The sequence below is a fragment of the Cryptomeria japonica genome, chromosome 3, assembly GCF_030272615.1.
Source record: "Cryptomeria japonica chromosome 3, Sugi_1.0, whole genome shotgun sequence".
NCBI lineage: Eukaryota > Viridiplantae > Streptophyta > Pinopsida > Cupressales > Cupressaceae > Cryptomeria > Cryptomeria japonica.
This window is the reverse complement of record NC_081407.1, coordinates 692,144,737-692,163,593: the sequence shown is the minus strand read 5'-3', so window position 1 is coordinate 692,163,593 and position 18,857 is coordinate 692,144,737. Positions and strand designations below refer to the sequence as shown.

Genomic DNA, 18,857 nt, shown 5'->3' with positions numbered 1-18,857 from the left:
CATGGGTGGATTAGGGGAAGTTTTTGGATGTGTCGTAGGTGTAATTAGTTGTGTTGGAGAAGTTGTTGTTTTATCTTTTCCATCTACTTGGTTGAATTGGTATGGGCTGTCATCAACCATCACTACTAATGCTTTGTTTTGATGAATAAACTTTAAGTTTATTACCAAACGTAGATGGAACAACACCCCTTGCATGGATCCATCGACACCCTGAAAGAATGTTATACATTGATATTGCAGGCATCACATGGAAGGTACTGTTAAGGGTAATAAGTCATAAAGTAATAGGTAAAGTAATGTAAACAAGGGATTCTCCTCTAACATTGTCAAACCCTTTAATGGTTAACTTGGATTTTGGGAGATTAGAATGATTAGCTTGGATCACATCAAGAAAGTGCTTTCTATACATATTTAGTTTGGATCCCTTGTCTGGTAGTACTTGTTTAACTCTATCGTCTATATAGCTAACCACAATATATAATAGCTTATGTTCCTTTAATCACTTGTGGATGGGATAACTCATGAGGTGTAAATGAGATTTTAGTTCTCTTGAAATATTGGTTGTAATAGTGAGGTTAACTCTTTAGAAGAAATATTAGATGAAACAATTGTATGTCTTAGGTTGTCCAATAAGATGCTCTCTGTGTTTTTGATGAATGTTTCAAATCCCAAAGAAATATTTTTATGGGACTATTGGTATATTGGGATTGTATGCTATACCCCATATGGGTGTATTTAGTTCTAGAATACGTGTAAAATGGAGGAAAGAGTCCAGTTTCACACAAGGGAGCCATTGTAAAATGGGCAGAAAATTAAATGGGAAATAGCATGGGTACACAAATTTCACCAATAATTAGTATAATTCGTGGATCTAGATGGAGAGAGCAAGGAAACCCCCTCTGCAAAATCAGTTACGGTTTAATGGCGACCGTAGGGATGAATGCAAGGAGGCTGCGGAGAATGTTGAGAGTGAAGCAGATCTTGAAATCGACCTTTCCAGTGATACGGAAGATGACCGAGCATTGTGAGAAGAATATGCGGTCATCTACCGGGTTGTGGGCCCAAAGATGTCGAGAAGTTGCATTAAAGGATGGATTGCTAAGCAATGGGGAGTGGGCTTGGTGGTGAAATTTTTATCCAGAGGCTTCTTTATGTTTGTAGAAGGCTCTAAAATAAATAGAGTTTTGCATCAGGAGAATTGGTTTGTGGATGACAATCCTTTATATATTCAACCTTGGCATTCAAATTTTGACCCCCTTCCTCTGGCAGTATATGATAGCCCTGTGTGGATCAGGGTATATAATTTGCCAATTGAATATTGGGGGGATAGCAGTCTCGAGAAGATTAGGCAAACAATGGGCACCCTATTAGAAATAGATGAAAAAATTATAGAGGATTTATACACATATGCTAGACTGAAGATTGCGGTGGTTAAAACTATTCTATCTCATGTCATTCTTATCACATCGGAAGGCAAATTGAGATCGAGAAGGATATTATTCCTTGTTAGAGATGTGGAAGTAAATTCCATCTTTATGCAGATTGCAAAATGTTCGTCAAGTGGGTGTGGAGTAAACCGTTCAGGAGGCCTAAGCAAAATTGGGTGGTTAAGGATGATACATCCTCTCAAAATCTTCTTTGTTTACTGCAAAAAGAGCAGTTTTCGGGGAGTGAAGATCATCCGCCTGTCTCTATTTCAAAATTGGATCAGCAGACTGCAATTAACAATGCATCCAATTCTTTTGTGTTGCCCTCGCAAGCAGTGGTAGAGGCCATAGAGAACAAGCCTAGGGAGGCGGAGGCAATATCTCCGGATTCAGAGAGAGAGTTTGAATTATTTTCACAAGATGGAGAAATCAAAGGTGACGAATTGGATAATGTGGATCTTAGATGTATTAGTCAGTTAACAAATGTCCTTTTGGGGAGAACCAAGGGATGTAGGGGTCGTAGGAGCAATAGGCAAGTCAGGGAGAACAGAGCCTCTGAAAAAGGTATTGTTAGTGTGTTGAATTTCCTGAAGAAGCCCAACACCTCCCTTGGGGGTAGATGAATATCCTAACTTGAAACGTCAAGGGTTTAACGGCCCCTGACAAAAGACGCTTGGTCAAGAGGGCGATTGACGAAATGGCTATTGATATAGTTTTGTTTCAAGAGACCAAGCTAATTGATGATAAGGCCCTCGATTTCATGAAGTTTTGTTGCAAGTGGGATGGTATGTTCCAAGCGGCAAGAGGAACGGCAGGGGGTCTAGGAGTTCTATGGAACCCTGTCTCAACATCAGTGTCCCCAATCGCTTCTAACACTAATTGGATGATATGTTGGGTTTCTAGTATTGGTGGCATAGCGGAATTTCCCCTGATAAATGTGTATGGCCCTACTAAAACGGAGGAAAAGGTTAAAGTATGGAGAGAGATTATTGACCAAGTAGACCTGCTTAACCAAGATAGAGTTATGGTGGCTGGAGATTTTAATGCAATTTGAGACATAGATGATAAGTCAGGTGGTCTCAGGAAAAGCTCCAAAGTCATGGAGAACTTCAGAGACTTCATCGAATCTATCAAAGTGGCAGATGTGATCCCAAAGAATGGATTTTATACCTGGACAAGTAGGAGGATTAATTTTTCAAAGATCTCAGATAGATTGGACAAGTTTTTTGTGGGTGAATTTTGGATGAATGGACAATTTTCTGTAACCACATCTATTATCCCGCAAGATGGCTCGGATCATCTTCCCGTTTTGTGAAGTTTAGACCAAGACAAGACTATTCAGAGAAATCATTTCAAATTTCTCAGCATGTGGTGGAGAGATCCTAACTTTAAAAGTAATCTCAAAAGGTGGTGGGAAGAAGGGAACAAGTTTTCGGGCTCTCCCAGTTTTTGTTTTGTGAAAAAGGTAAAGTATCTAAAACAAAGAATTAAAATTTGGAATAAAATGTCTTTCAAAAATATATTTGCAGAAAAGTTGAGGATAGAAGAAGAATTGGAAGGCATCAATGAGAAGGTGATGATAGCCGGTATGATGAATGAGGAGTTTGCATTAGAAAAGAAGCTGAAAGAAGAATGTAAGGAAATCCTTAAGAGAGAAGTTTATTGGAGAGACAAATCCAGAGAGCTATGGATTGCAAAAGGGGATTCCAACACCAAATTTTTCCATGCCTCTACCAAGTCAAGAAGGACGCTCAATAAAATAGCATCCATCAAAGATGAGAGAGGCAATTGGTGCTCTATGGAGAAAGAGATTGAGCAGGCAGCCTTGGATAATTTTATGTAGGTATTGGGGAAAGGAGATCCTTTGAGCGAAGATCACATTCCGCTCATCATTGAGACTATCGATAAATTGGTTTCTCCGAAAGATAACATGATGCTTATGGCTCCATTTTCAAAGGTGGGGGTGAAAGAGGTTACTTTCTCCTTGCATCCGCACAAAGCACCCGGTCCTGATGGTTTTACGGCTGAAGTATTTCAATCATGTTGGGACTTTATGGGCAATGATATTTGGGCAGTAGTCGAAGAGTTCAGGAATAAAAAGAGGTTTGTGAGGGAGATCAATCACACCATGATTGTGCTTATTCCAAAGAAACAAGAATGTGTGTCGATGATGGATTATCGACTGATCTCACTTTGTAACACGATATACAAGATTATATCCAAAGCTTTGGCAAATAGGCTCAAAAAGATTTTGCCTAAATTAGTTGCTGACAATCAGAATGGATTCACTCCAGGTAGAGAGATTGCGAACAGTATTATACTAGTTTCGGAGGTGATTCACTCCATGCATAAAGAGAAAATGAAAGGTATGGCGATCAAGCTCGATGTGTCGAAAGCATATGATAGGGTTATTTGAAATTTTCTTTTACAAGTTCTTGTATGTGTGGGTTTTGATTGTAAGTGGATAGAGTGCATCAAATTTTGTATTTCTTCTGTCAGTTTCTCCATTCTAGTTAATGGATTGGTGTGTGGTTTCTTTGATGCTACTAATGGGTTGAGGCAAGGAGACCCCCTATCCCCATCTCTGTTCGTATTGATGGCGGAAGTGTTAGGCAGAAGTATCAGGAGGAAGTGCAGTGCGGGTAGGTGGAAAGGGATATGTATTCACCCTTTGCTTGAGCCTATCACTCACTCCCAATTTGCAGATGACACGCTGCTATTCGGGGAAGCTACTATGCGGGAGGCATCCATGATTAAGTCCATGTTGGAGGAGTACTCAAAGGCATCAGGGCAGATCATGAGTAAAGAGAAATCACAGGTGTATTTCTCGAACACTAGCAGACAAGTCCAGGTCAATATTGCTCGCCTTTTGGAATTTCAAATCGGCATGTTCTCTTTCAAGTATTTGGGAGTCTTAATCAACTCGGGCAACAGACAAAGTTAAATCTGGGAGGAAGTGATCAACAAATGCAAGGTCAAATCTGTGCAGTGGAAAAATAGATGGCTATCTCAAGCAGGGAGATTGACGATGATTAAATTTGTATTATCGGCCATCCCTATCTACAGTATGTCATGTTTTAAGATGTCCGTTTCGACAAGCAAGAAGTTAGATGAGATGCTTAAAAAATTCATTTGGGAAGGGGCAAAGGAGGAAAGGAGAATCCCACTGATCAACTGGGAAACCTCTTGTTTGATTAAGGAAGGAGGGGCAGGGTTGAGGAAAATGGATCTTCAAAACCTTGCATTAGGAGCTAAATTAGCCTGGAAAATGTATAAGTTTCCAGATAGACTCTGGTGCAGATTGTTTAGAAGCAAATATTTGGATTCGGAGGAGCCAGATAGAATATTTACCGTGGCAAATGCAAATAAGGGATCTGCTGTTTGGAATTTTTTGTGGGAGTGTAGAAACATTATCACTGAAAACCTATCTTGGCAAGTAAGGAAAGGGCGGAAGGCTAAATTTTGGGACGATTCGTGGGAAGGCGAGAAACCACTCAAGGAGTTGTTTGAAGATCAGAACTGGGTGAATGAACTAGTGAATATTATGGGGGACATAGTGGGTTAGTATTTCGAAGGACTAAAGGGAGACAGGGTCATGTGGAAGAAAATAGGGATAGGGAACAAGGAGCTATGCTCCAAACTGGAAGAAATTTTAAGGTCTAGGACGAGCGTGGTGTCAGAGGAGGAAGACACTCTTTTCTGGTGTGCTGCGAAATCAGGGGAGTATAGTGTAAAGCTTGGCTACGAAATCCAAAGGTATAGGTTAAGGGACACAGTTTGGCCGCATAAGTTGTGTTGGAATAGCAGAAATTTTCCTAAAGCATGAGCCTTTCTATGGATTGCTCTTCACAATAGGGTACTCACTGGGAGTAGACTGAAGACCATTGGCATTGCTGGGCCCAGTCGTTGTGTAATGTGCAAAGGAAATGAAGAGACAACGAACCATTTGTTATACAGTTGTCCCTTTGCTAGCAGGTGTTGGGATTGGTTTTTTGATATGGTGAAATTGTATACTGTCAGGAATGAGGGTCTGGAAGCTTTTCTATTGTCATGGCCTCAGATGGTCAAATCTAAATGGGGAGACATTTGGCTGGTAGGACTGGCTATGATTGCTTGGCATATTTGGAAGGACATAATAGGAGAATATTTAAGGAAGTCAACCTTTCTATCGAGCAACTTGTCCCCAAAATTAAGGCAGGCATAGAGGAAGTCATAAGTGGCAAAAGTTCTAAGAGGAAGATAAGCAGATATAATAATTGGGATAGGAATATGGAGACAAAGTGGGCATTTAAAGATAAAGGACTCGGCTTCTCATCCAAGAGACAAGTGGACAGGAGTCGGATCAAATGGACTACGCCACCAAAGGATTAGGTAAAACTCAACTTCGACGATGCCAGTAAAGGCAACCCTAAGAGGGCAGGCTTCGGGGCAGTACTAGAGAGGAGAATGGGGGCTTGATTTGTGGGGTGTATGGTAATTCAAGAGAAGTCTCTAATAATGAAGCAGAAATCAGAGCATTGGAAGCTAGTTTGAGTATGTGTGTAAAGGAGAGTATTTCCAAGGTCATCATAGAAAGAGACTTCCAAATCATCATTAATGGTGTGATCCAATCCTCATTTCACAATTGGAGATTAAATAAATGGTTGCCTCGCATCAACAGTAATTGGTGATTTTGAAATCATCCATACCTATAGAGAGGCTAACTGAGTGGAGGATCTCTTGGCTAATTTGGGAGTTGAAGTGAAGGATCAGTTTTGTTCGATCAGGCCAGAAGATGCTCCGCATGAGTTAATGGAAGCCATCAGAAAAGACTTCCCCTGTCGTCCTCATCAAGGTATAGGATAGTGGAAGAGTCTTGTATGTGACGGGTGAGGCGAGCAACGCATCTTTTCATAGGGAACCTTAAGTGTACTGGTAGATCAAAAACTCAGACATGTATTGCAGACATGGGAACAGAGATTTGATGTCTACCAGGTAAAACAATAAAGCACGATTTACCAAGTCATAGGGAGGCAGAGACAAGAATTTGGAGATTGAGGTGACGATTTCCAGGAAGATAAGACAACTCAGAGATGGCGATAGACGTAGAAATTGCAGGGAAATGAGATCCTAAGTAAGATTTGATCAGGATTCCTTTGATATGGGATTTGACATGTTTTAGATTTTGGAGACTGCCTTAGTAAGTTCTAGAAGCGGTGTGAGTCTATATTTGGAGACCTGCTAGATAGATTTTGGCAATTCTAGGAGAAAGAAAGCAGAAGAGCCGATACAGAATGGCGCCGTTTGCAGGGATAATTTGTATGAACTGCGAAGAGACATTGGAGCATCAGTGTATTGTCCTTTTTAATGTAGAGGAGGATATTTATGAGGTGATTTTGGAAATGGTTGACATTTCGCTAAATCTGGAGAGACATTGGTGCGATGGTTTCATCTACGAAGCTGTGTTTGTGTCGTTGGTCGACATTTTGGAATCGAAGGAGAGATGTGTGGAGATGCTGGGGGATTTTGTGAAGGAAGACTATGGGGACGCGGTGGCTGACGCCCTGTGTGAACTGCAAGATGGAGTCAAAGAGAGTATCCTGAAGGTATATTTCAACCCCTCAAATTACTATTCTTCAGATTCAGAAGAGGAGTCTGAAGCGGAGGAGGATCAGATTGAGGTAGAGGAGGATTCCAACATGCAGGATCTGAATGACAGTGATGAGGAAAGAGAGGAAAGGATGAGGAGAGCTGCGAAGAGGAGAAAGAGGGAATTCGTCAAGAGGGCATGGCCAATCTTCAGAGACGGGGTAATGAATGCGATTTGACTGAGTTCGGGCAACTTAAGAGCTCTGAGGATTGGTGGTTGTCAGAGGCATCCTCTGATAATCTTTTCAATTTGGGAGAATTGGTTTCTCAGCTGCTGCACTTCTTAAGGAATGGGTAATGTGTTGCTGTTTGTATGAGATGATTGTATATTGAGTTGAGCCTATTTTGGGATAAGGTGGTTGTTAGATTCGGGCCATTGGCTGGATAGAGAATCCGTAGTTTGGTTTTGAAAATCTGCTATTATTTGTAATGAGACTGAAGAACTATATGTATGTTTTTAATGGAGTAATATAGGGAGCTATCCCCATAAAAGATGGCACTTACCTTAAAAAAAAACAAATTTCACCAATAATCTAATATTTTAAAAATCATATTTCAAGTATAGCAACTATTACAGATTAGCTATTAGTTTAACTTGTGCATGCATCTAAAGGTGCAACTACTAGGTTTATATATTCCTTTGATTTGAATTGTAGGTTGTTATCCCACATCTGCACATAAACATCAAACAATTCATAAATTCGGTAGTCTGAATTTCTGAAACTTATCTAGTGATATTACTGAAGTCATCATAGTTTGTCCAAATTTCACCAATAATTTGATCTTCTAAAAAAATATATTTTAAGTATAACTACTATAACAGATTAGCTATTTAGTTTAGCATGTACATGTAAAGGTGCAACTGCTAGTTTTTAGTGTTCCTTTGATTTTGAATAGTAGGTTGTTATCCCACACATCGATCTACATATAAACATCAAGGATCTGCTTGAGAGCGATTTGTAAATTCGGTAGTCTGAAACTCATTTATTTATATTACCAAACTCATCATAATCCGTGAACAGCCCTGGCAAGTGTTTTATTTATTTGAAGATGATGTGTTGGCCTGATGTAAAAAAAATGCATGTATTATGGATATTATTGTTTGCATGATTGTTGTTGACAATTCATTTTGCAGTATTCTGATTTTTTGAGCCAAATTAAAAGCTCCATTCATTGTTATTATGTATTGTTTTTAACAATGAAACTTCCAACATCTTGATAGACTTTCAGCCATGTATGAAATGGCTTCGACTGCAAATAAAGTTTTTATTATGAAGCGTTTGTACAAACTGAAAATGAAGGAAGGTTGTTCTATGGCAAACCACATCAATGAATTTAATACATTGATTAGTCAAGCAACTTCGGTGGGGATGACACAAGATGATGAAAGCAAGGCTGTTTTGTTATTGTGTTCCTTACCAAGCAGCTGGGATGGTGTTGTAACAGCAGTTAGCACATCTATATTTGGTAAAAATAAATTAGTTTTTAATGATGTAGCAGCTACTCTTCTCAGCGAGGATTTGAGAAGAAAGAATGATGAACTTTCATCCGGTGAAGCTTTAACGGTGGTCAGCACCGATAATAGAGGTAGAAGTCATAACAGAGGCAGAAATAATTACCATAGACGTTCGAAATCAGCAAAGAGATCGAAGTCTAGAAACATAAATGGTGAATGTTGGTTTTGTGGCAAAGCGGGTCATGTGAAAAAGGATTGCAGAAATTTCAAAAGAGCACAAGAGAGAGTGCGGGACAGCGAAGCAAATACCATTTATGATAAAGATGGTAGCGTCTTAATCCTTTTAACAACCGACAATACTTCAGATTCATGGGTGCTTGATTCCGGTGCCTCCTATCATGCAACCTCATGTCTTGAAGCATTCATCAACTACCATGAAGGGCAATTTGACAATGTTTTTTTAGGAGATAACAAAGCTTGTGAAATTACAGGCAAAGGGGATGTATTGCTGCCATTAGAAGGTGGTAAAACATGGCTGCTCAAAGATGTTCGCCATGTCCCAAAATTGAAGCGGAATTTGATATCCGTTGGACAGCTCTTTGGTCAAGGTCTAAATGTCAATCTTCTTCTGGATACATGGAAAGTAACACATGGTACCATGCTGATTGCAAATGGTAATAAAGTGGGAAATCTTTACATTTTTAAGACTCATGGTGAAGTGGGAGCTGCAATGGTGATTGAGGACAGCAAAGCGGATCTTTGGCATCAAAGACTTGGGCACATTAGCAAGAAAGGTCTCCATGTTATGCATACAAGAAATCAGCTACCAGGCCTCAAGTTTGTGGACTTAGCCTTTTGTGAACATTGCCTCTATGGCAAACAAAAGAGAGTCAGTTTTTTGAAAGGTGGGCATGACACAAAGACAACACCGTTGGAGCTTGTATACTCGGATGTTTTTGGACCAACCGAGGTAACCTCCATTGGAGGAGCTAACTATTTTGTAACATTTCTTGATGATTGCACAATAAAAGTATGGATTTATATGCTTTCTAGGAAATCAGAAGTGTTTTCAAAATTTAAAATTTTCAAGCCATTAGTTGAAAATCAGATTGGGCATAGGATTAAATGCTTACAAACAGATAACGGTGGGGAATTTTGTTCACATGAATTTGATAATTTTTGTGCTGATAATGGGATTAGAAGATTCAAGGTTGTTCCATTCACTCCTCAAGAAAACGGTGCAGCCGAGAGGATGAATAGAACAATCCTTGAGAAGGCACGATGTATGTTGTCTAATGCAAGTTTAGGCAAAGATTTTTGGGCAGAAGCGTGTAACACAGCAGTGTATTTAATTAACCGAAGTCCATCATCTAAACTGGATTTTGGTATTCCGGAAGAGGAATGGCAAGGGAAAAGGATTTCGTATTCACATCTTCATGTGTTTGGATGCGAAGCCTTCTCGCATATACCCAAGGAAAAGCGAACGAAATTGGATCCAAAGTCGTTGAAATGTATCTTTGTGGGGTATGGAGAAGAGCAATTTGGTTTCAGATTGTGGGATCCAGTTCATAAAAAGATTGTTCGCAGCAGGGATGTAGTCTTTCATGAAACCTCCTTTCCCGCACTGCAAGATGCAAGTAAATCAGAGACAGAATATGTTCCTATGTCTCTATTTCAGAATGCGACTACCAGCGCTCTGCCTTCGGTCTCTCATTCAGTGGGAGCTCCTATGACATCTACATCTGTTGAATACAATTCTCAGTTGGAGAATGAAGAAGGGATTGATGAAAATGTTTGGTCTTCTTATAATTTTGAAATTGGAGGTATGCAGAACAGACCACATCCTCCCCAAACTCGCACCCATGTCCCAGGAAATATGGAGCAGCCACGGTGGTATGAAATTCCACCGGTTACTACACATAATGAAGTCTTCTCCCCACAGCATGCTGCAACACATCCACCTCCTTCCACGTCCCCACACCCTGTGGGCTCCCTGCAACGTTCGCACCCCACAGTCTCCCCTCCTCCCCACGAATCCCCTGCAGCCTCCCCTCACTCCACGCGGGACCTGCCATCCCTGCAGACTCCCCGCGAGCTTCCCACAGGCCTTCCACCCCGCGGGCCCTCCCTTCTCTGCTCCCCGTGTGCTCATCTCCCCACGGGCCCCGTGCCTCCTCAGCCCGCTTCCTCCCGTGAGCTCCCCACCTACCCTCATGCCTGCAGATCTCTCCACGAGGCCCTTGCTAATCTCTCCCTACAAATTTGACAACCCCCTGCAGTGAAATATGGTGCCACCGCACCTAGCTCTTCTCACACGCTCAGAACGCAGGCAGAGCAAGGTCTTCATTCTCGCAATTTGACAGTATCAAATGTGGACAAAAATCCACGGGCCAGTAAAATTACCAGACTCAAAAATAGGGACATTACAAGGAATGTAAACAGAGACAATGGGAGTGATGTTGATTTATGTAAACAGGGAATACATAATGATTCTACTACTGAAACAGAGAGTCAATTGAGGAAATCAACCAGACAGAGGCGACCTCCTGTGAAGTTCTCTGATTATGACTTACTGTTTTGTGAAGAGGCTGAACCTTCTTTGCTCATCTTTGATCAAACAGAGCCTACAACATACAAAGGGGCTTGTAAAAATGCAGATCGTGATAACTGGCATGCTGCAATGTGCGAAGAAATGGATGCACTTGTGAGAAATCAGACATGGGATTTGGTGCCACTTCTGCCTGACAGAAAGGCATTGAGAAATAAATGGGTGTATAAACTAAAAGATGAAGCCGATGGTCACAAACGATTTCGAGCGAGACTGGTTGTAAAGGGATATGCTCAGCAGCAAGACCTCGACTTCAAAGAATTTTTCTCGCCAGTAGTTAAAATGACTACCATCCGAGCAGTATTGGGATTAGTTGCAGCGTGGGATCTTGAACTTGAACAGCTGGATGTGAAGACGACATTTCTCCATGGCGACCTTGATGAGAAATTATTTATACATCAGCCGGAAGGGTTCATTAAAAAGGGGCAAGGACACCTTTATTGCAGATTGAAACGCAGTTTGTATGGGCTTAAGCAAGCCCCCCGACAGTGGTATCTCAAATTTGACAAATTCATGATTGATCACAAGTTTACTCGCAGCGAGTCTGATCCTTGTATTTATTACAAGAAGCTTCCTATTGGCGAATTTGTCATTCTTCTTCTTTATGTGGATGATATGCTCGTAGCCGGCACAAGCATGAGGATTGTGAGTGAACTTAAAACTCACTTAGCAAAGGAAATTGCCATGAAAGATTTAGGGGCAGCAAAGAAGATCTTAAGAATGACTATTTTTCGGGATAGAAAAAAGAGGGAACTCAAACTATCTCAGCAAGACTACATTAAAAAAGTCTTGGACAGATTTGGTATGGCGGATGCTAAATCTGTTTGTGTACCTTTAGCCTCTCATTTTCAGTTGTCTTCTCATTTGTGTCCTAAAACACAAGAAGATAAGGACTTTATGGATAAAATTCCATACAAATCTGCAGTTGGAAGCCTCATGTATGCTATGGTGTCTACTCGACCGGACATTGCTCATGTCGTGGGATTGGTGAGCAGATTTATGGCTAATCCGAGCAAATCACATTGGGAGGCGGTTAAGTATATCTTGAGGTATCTCAAAGGTACTTCTGATTTTTGTTTATGGTCTGGAAAGGACAAGGCAGTTTTGCAAGGGTTTATCGATTCAGATTTTGCTGGTGACTTAGAGAAAAGAAAGTCTACTTCTGGTTATGCTTTCACATTTGCCGGGGCAGCGATTAGTTGGGCTTCAAAATTGCAACATACAATTGCTCAATCAACCGTGGAGGCTGAATATATAGCTCTTTCTGAAGGAGCAAAAGAGATGGTATGGCTGCAACTCTTGTTCAGCGAGTTGGGTTTGAAGCAATCAGATTTTACTTTGTTTTGTGATAACAACAGTGCAATTTTTATGACTAAACATCAAACATCTCAGCCGAGGTCAAAACATGTTGATGTTCGCAGTCATTATGTTCGCCATATGGTTGAATAAGGCAAGTTTCATGTAGACAAGATTCATACCGATCTGAATCTAGCTGATGTACTCACTAAAGTAGTTAAGTGGGAGAAGTTCGATTTCTGCCGAGCTTCTCTCGACCTTTCCAATAACTGAGAGCAGAACTAATTGGGGGAATTTACTTGTTGCAGCAGTTCGTTGGCCTTCAGTGGGAGATTGTTGGAAGTTGAAGTCCAACGGACTCCTTCCTTGTTTGCCGCCAAAACTCTTGGCTATTCATATTCTTCCTGGAAGCTCTTTAAGAGCTGATTGTAATTCATTTTCTGAAGTTGATTGCCAGAGCTGATTGCAGCTGTGTAGATGTAAACCAGATTGGTGAATAATAAAGTGATTCCCCTGCTTCAAGTGTGGATGTAGGCAATTGCCGAACCATGATAAATCTGTGTGTTCTTGTTGTTTGTGTTGTGCATATTTAATTGTGTTTATCTGTTGTTTTCAATTCGATTTCTTCATCCTAACATATTCTCGTGAAAGATTATTATTCTTAACGTACTGATTTTAGTTACATCCCACAACAAGATTAAAATGTTGACAACAATAGTTCATATCATAGAAGCATATTTTTTTACTCATCACGATTTTTGTTGATAAACTTTTTGCTGTTCTATTGATAAATTGGCAAAAGAATTTATGAGAAATTGAAATATTTAGCTGTTGTATTTCTGAATTTTTGTGTAATGTCCCCACCTTTTTAGCATCTCAGTGGAGTTCTTAGCCTTTACATTCTCCGAAGGCTAAGTGGAGAAATAAGGAGAAATTGATTAAATTAATTTCTTATTAAGTCATTAAATAAAATAAAAAAAAGGTGACTTTATATTTAATTAATTTAATTAAAAGTGACTTAAGTGATTTATTTAAATATTTTAATGTTATTATAAAGTTATAAAGTAACTTTATAATAATAAAGTCACTTTAATATTATAATGTGTGAATATGTCTTTAATCCCACATTGGCCAAGAAAGTGTTCGAGCTCTCATAAGAAAGAATAAAAAGGGACTTAAGAGCTCATTTTATATCATCCATCCAGAGAATTGATATTTGTTTGTTATGAACTTGGGAGAAGAAGCCAAGGGTTTCTGATTCAGTCAGCCATTGGAGAGCGACAATTCTTCAGTGTTGCAACCATTTGAGGTGGTGAAATATCCACTGAATTTGGCATTTCAGGAGAGCTTCATTCTGGAGTTCTATTTGGGCTTTAAAAAGAAGGGAAGACATCTAGGGTATGCAGATTTTCGAATATATATTAATTGCAGACCTACAGTTTCATTTGGCAGCCATTAAAAATCAGAATTGAAGCAATCATTTCAAGATACAATTGCTGCTACAGTACCCGCGCTACAGTAGACGCTACAGTACTCGCGCTACAGTAATCCGTGAATAGTGAAACGCTACAGTGGCGTGAATAGTGACGTGCTAAAGTACTAAAAATCAGGCATTTAATTGGCAAATTATTCGTAGCTACAGCAGGAACGTGTTTAATTGGCAGTCCATTGAAGAGTGGAGACCATCATTTGCAGCAAGCATTTTACATATCAGGTTCTCTAATTTTGCTGTCATAAGTTTTGGAAATTACATGTTATACCTTTGTAACTATTTGGTGTGAGAATAACTAATAAAAACTTCATTATGCTGCTGCCACATAATTTCTAGTTTGCATGCCAAGTGTTTGATGATTTGTCAAGTAGCTGTAGTTGTTATTTTTAGTTACTTATATGCATCAAAATCAATTGGCATATCATTTCTATGACATTGTTAGTCAATCTTTCATGGTTAGAGGCATTCAAAACATTAATTGCAGTGTACAAGACCCAAACAATACAACAAAAAACTCATAACAGCAAGTACAGACTTTGCAAGACAAGTGTTTGACAAAATTCCCAAGGGTAGAAATCAATGATTTAAGGGCAAAGTTAGTAAGGGTTATTACATTTTGATCAATTGTTTTTAACTTATCACCAAAAATAAAATATGGTAACTAACAAATTTTGATGAATAATGGCACTTTTCTTGTGAAATTAATCTAATTAATGATATTAGGTTTTCACAATCTATAGTGAATTATTGCAATTGTTTCTGGATTAGATTGTGTTAGATATTTTTTCATCAACGTTTCTATGTGAACCATCATCAAAATGATCATAGAAAGCTCAAGGAGATAAAACACAAACCAATAAAAACCAAGTTTATTGTTTTTTCTTTTCATTTTTGTTGTTTTAATTAATTTGTAATATTTTGTTGTCTTCTATCCTAGCCCTAACATGATATTTTACCGATTTATCTCGATAAATTAAAAATATTTTTATATTTTAATTTTTTCTTTCCCTTCTTTTATTGTTCTATAATTCTTTTCTACATGATTCTATTTCAATAAATTGAAATTATTTTTTATATTTTAATTTGCTAAGAAATTTCAAGAAAAATATATTTGCTTCTATGTTTTATTTTAATTTTTCCTTTCCCTTCTTTTATTGTTCTATAATTCTTTTCTACATGATATTATCATGATTCTATTTCAATAAATTGAAAATATTTTTTATATTTTAATTTGCTAAGAAATTTTGAGAAAAATATATTTGCTTCTATGTTTTATATGATAATTGTGGCTAGTTTAGAAAATACTTCTTGTGCTTTGAGAAAGGTTAAAACGATCTTCATGTTCATACAAACAATATTTTTAATTTAATTAGTTTTGTTTCCTAACTAACTTGACCATGATATCAGATTTGAAATATAACAGTATTAAGGTGGAATTTATAAATGTGAGCATTCAAGGGGTTTGTGGTACTTCGTCAAATTTTAGTTGTCATTAATTGTCTATAATGATTTTTAAATTTATCTTGCAGGTTGTTGGTGAATGCGCTCTTAGCCTTCGTAAAGGCGAGCCTTTCAAAGATATTGAGATTGTTAATTGATAAACAGTGTGGTTACAAAGGTGGGGTAGGGGTATTTGTTAAAGGATGATTGACACTAAACAAATGAAGGTTTATGAATAAATGAATTAAAATATTATATATTATATATTAAGGTAGTTATTAAAAATTGGGAATATGGAATCCATATTTTTATAATATAATTTTCTGGTTATTATGATTATAATTATTATTTTAAAGTTTTCATGTTTTAGTAAACAAATCTATTGTTAAAAATTTATTTTATTAATTAAACTTATAAGAAATATAATTAATTTGTTTTTAATTACAATTTATTTTAACCTTAAATGCAATTAAAATAAAAAAAAGTTTTAAATATTGCCTTTTTATTTTATATTTGTTGAAAGCATGGATTTGGAAATGTTTTTTTCTTGCTTTGAGGATAGAATTTGTTTTGTATTGTTTATGCCTCACGCTTCTCGTGTTAATTTCTCAATAGTGTTTCATCAAATTTTTTAAGTGGACAATATCATTCATATATACAAATTCAATCTGATCTTTATGTGATGTGTGTATATCTTCATTATCGGATTTAAATGAATTCATTGTTTTGGTTTCTTGTTTATGATATTCTATCACATGGAAGGCAAAGAGAAGTATTTTACAAATATTATGAATGCATATTTTTTTAAATCACTTGAGAGGCTACAATGCTTTAGTCCAACACTTGTTCTTGAAGAACAATGCATAAAGATGATCAAAAGGCAAGTAGTATGATAGTCAAACATCTAATAAATAAATTCAATCACTAATCATTTTATAGATGTTTATATGTTTGATATGAATTTTATTTTTTATCATGTGGGCATTTTATCTCAAAAGATTGAAAAATTGAGTTTGTGCATAATATGTGAATCAAAATATTGGTTTATTAGTAATTTAACTAGAATGACATATCATATGTCAAGAACAATCTGAGAGAAAGCTAAGAGCTCACTTTCAACATGAGCAAGATTGAATTTGAGTTGTTAAACACCTATTTTGGGCTTTTCGAAAAATATCCACTTTTAGGTTTTGTCATCTAAATCAATAGAAGTATGATTTCTTTTAGTACCTTTACAGTTGCTTCCTACAAAATATAGTTGTCTTATCCCATATTATCTTAATTTGATCAATTATGACATGTAACAAAGTTTATGATATTATGGATTTTAATGTATAGGTATTTTATTAATTTTGACAATATTGTAAATTGTAACTAAGAATATGATTAAAACAATATATTTTTTAGGTTAAAATTAAATATTGCATCAATGCTTGCCCATGTAGAATACTTTGTAAAAGTCTGGTCTGAATGCCATTTGTCCTAGTATGCCTAAAATGCATTTCAATTTTTTGTTTTTGTTTGATCTAGTATGTCCAAAGAACTACAAATGCACATTGGTAATCGCTTTATTTGGTAACAAATGATATTTGTAGGTATCACATAAGTCAAGGGTTGCTCCATTTTGAATATGTTAGGTTTAAGAAAGTTATTGATGTCATGATATATTAAATATAGTGGAGATATTAAATTCATTTCATACAAATGTTTTGATGTGGACGTGGTTCTATTTATGTCTTTTGTACAAAATAATCAAATATTTAGTAGAAGTAGGTTGCTCTTAATTGAACATTATGTAAATTTGGAGTTGACATCATATTTATTCTCTAGATAGTATTACAGGAGTTTTGGGCCCCCATCCAAACCGTATAAATGTGAATGGGAAAAAGTAGTTGAAGGCAAACCTATGCAAGGAACATACATAAAGGAAAAATAGAACAATCAAAATGCAAATCAAAAGTGGCCAAACCAAATCTATGTAAGGGTGATGACCAAGTAGATAAGCAAAAAAAACTAAAATACTAGAGCGATCACATGATTAGATCAAAATTTAGATGTTAAAACCAACATATGAGGCGTCCTTAAGGAAAATGAGAAACAAGCCAACTATCAATCCCACCCACAACACTAACACTTAATGATTCATTTTAAAACTTTTTTACATCACCATCATCCACAAGCATCTCTTGATTTTGAGCCATTAAACCACCACTCGGGGTGCATGTTGCTTAAAATTTATTGCCATGAATTAACTCAAATTACTTCTCAACCCTATTTTGCACACCACTAGCCAAGAATGACATATTATATGTGTTTGTAGCTTGTAGAGTGTCTTGATGATGGGAAACCAAGAGATACATGAAAACCAAATAATATTCTTAATAGGATGTGAAATCTTTAAGAACCCCATTGACGATTTGAAGGTCCTCTATTAGAGCACAAAATTTGCCTCAAAATCCAAGGAGATCTATGAACACAAGTCCTTTCATTACACTCGTCAACTTTTTCGTTGACATCTTCCTTGAGCTTCACATAAGCTAAGAGGAGCAAAAGAGCTTAACCCATCTACAAAGTTGCATAGTTGAAACCATCATTTATAGTTTAGTTCATATATAATCTTTAATTGATATCATGTATGACCTTACATCCCATTATTTTTTATACAACCTTTAGTTAAAATAATTCTAACCAATTCAATAAAACATAACTTTGGTATTAAAAGATCTTATAATTGATGGATGAAAACCCTATCCTATGATAATGGGTCTCTACAACCACCTAATATTCATATACAAGTTATAGGAATCCACACAAGACTACTCAAAAAAAGATTGCTAAAACAAAAAACCACCAAACATTAAGACAATGGGAACCATAAAAGAAGTAAACAAGAACCATACTATAAAATTCAACTCCAATTTTGTACTTTTCCAAATTAACTAGTATATGGGCATTGCTATGGGCTCAACTTAAATCAGTAGTCCAAACATTACCTCTAGGGGGTAGGCCTACAAAGACCATTTCACACTGGTTATTCTTTCAAAATAATGGACTCAACTCATTTAATCGTGGAATCCAAACCCACTTTATTAACTTTCTAACTATTGCCCCTTAATGGGATAATTTACATCATTTTATTGTTCTAATTTGTGACTTGTCTTTCCTTAAGTATTTTTCACATGACTTGACAAGATATCTTGCTTATTTTGGACAAACGTTTAATTTCTCAACACTAACTTGTTCTCATTAAACTTTTATATTTGAAAAAAGAACAATAAGGAGACTAGTCCTAGTAAACTATTACGGGTTTAAAAATCCCTTTACCATCATTATTTAATTTGTTTATTTCTCAATGCATGTCTCCCATATTGAACCCATCTCAAATTATTGTGTGTACTCTATTTGCCTAGTGGTGATTATTTTAATCCAAAATATTTGCCTCTTTTTAGTGTCTCAAACTTCCTTATCTCATTGACCTTGTCATTGTCCGTGACTTCTATCTTTGACACC

General features: G+C 37.1%; 1 protein-coding gene across 2 annotated transcripts in view; it reads left to right on the top strand.

The window, feature by feature from the left end:
* The window catches only part of LOC131078355 (uncharacterized), a 125,184-nt gene extending 109,477 nt beyond the window's left edge, over positions 1-15,707 (top strand). For both annotated transcript variants that reach the window (XM_058016027.2, XM_058016028.2), the window contains exon 9: positions 15,437-15,707. In XM_058016027.2, the coding sequence (XP_057872010.1) occupies positions 15,437-15,505 (69 nt within the window). In that variant the 3' untranslated portion in view covers positions 15,506-15,707. The remainder of the gene's footprint in view (positions 1-15,436) is intronic.
* The last annotated feature ends 3,150 nt before the right edge of the window (positions 15,708-18,857 follow it).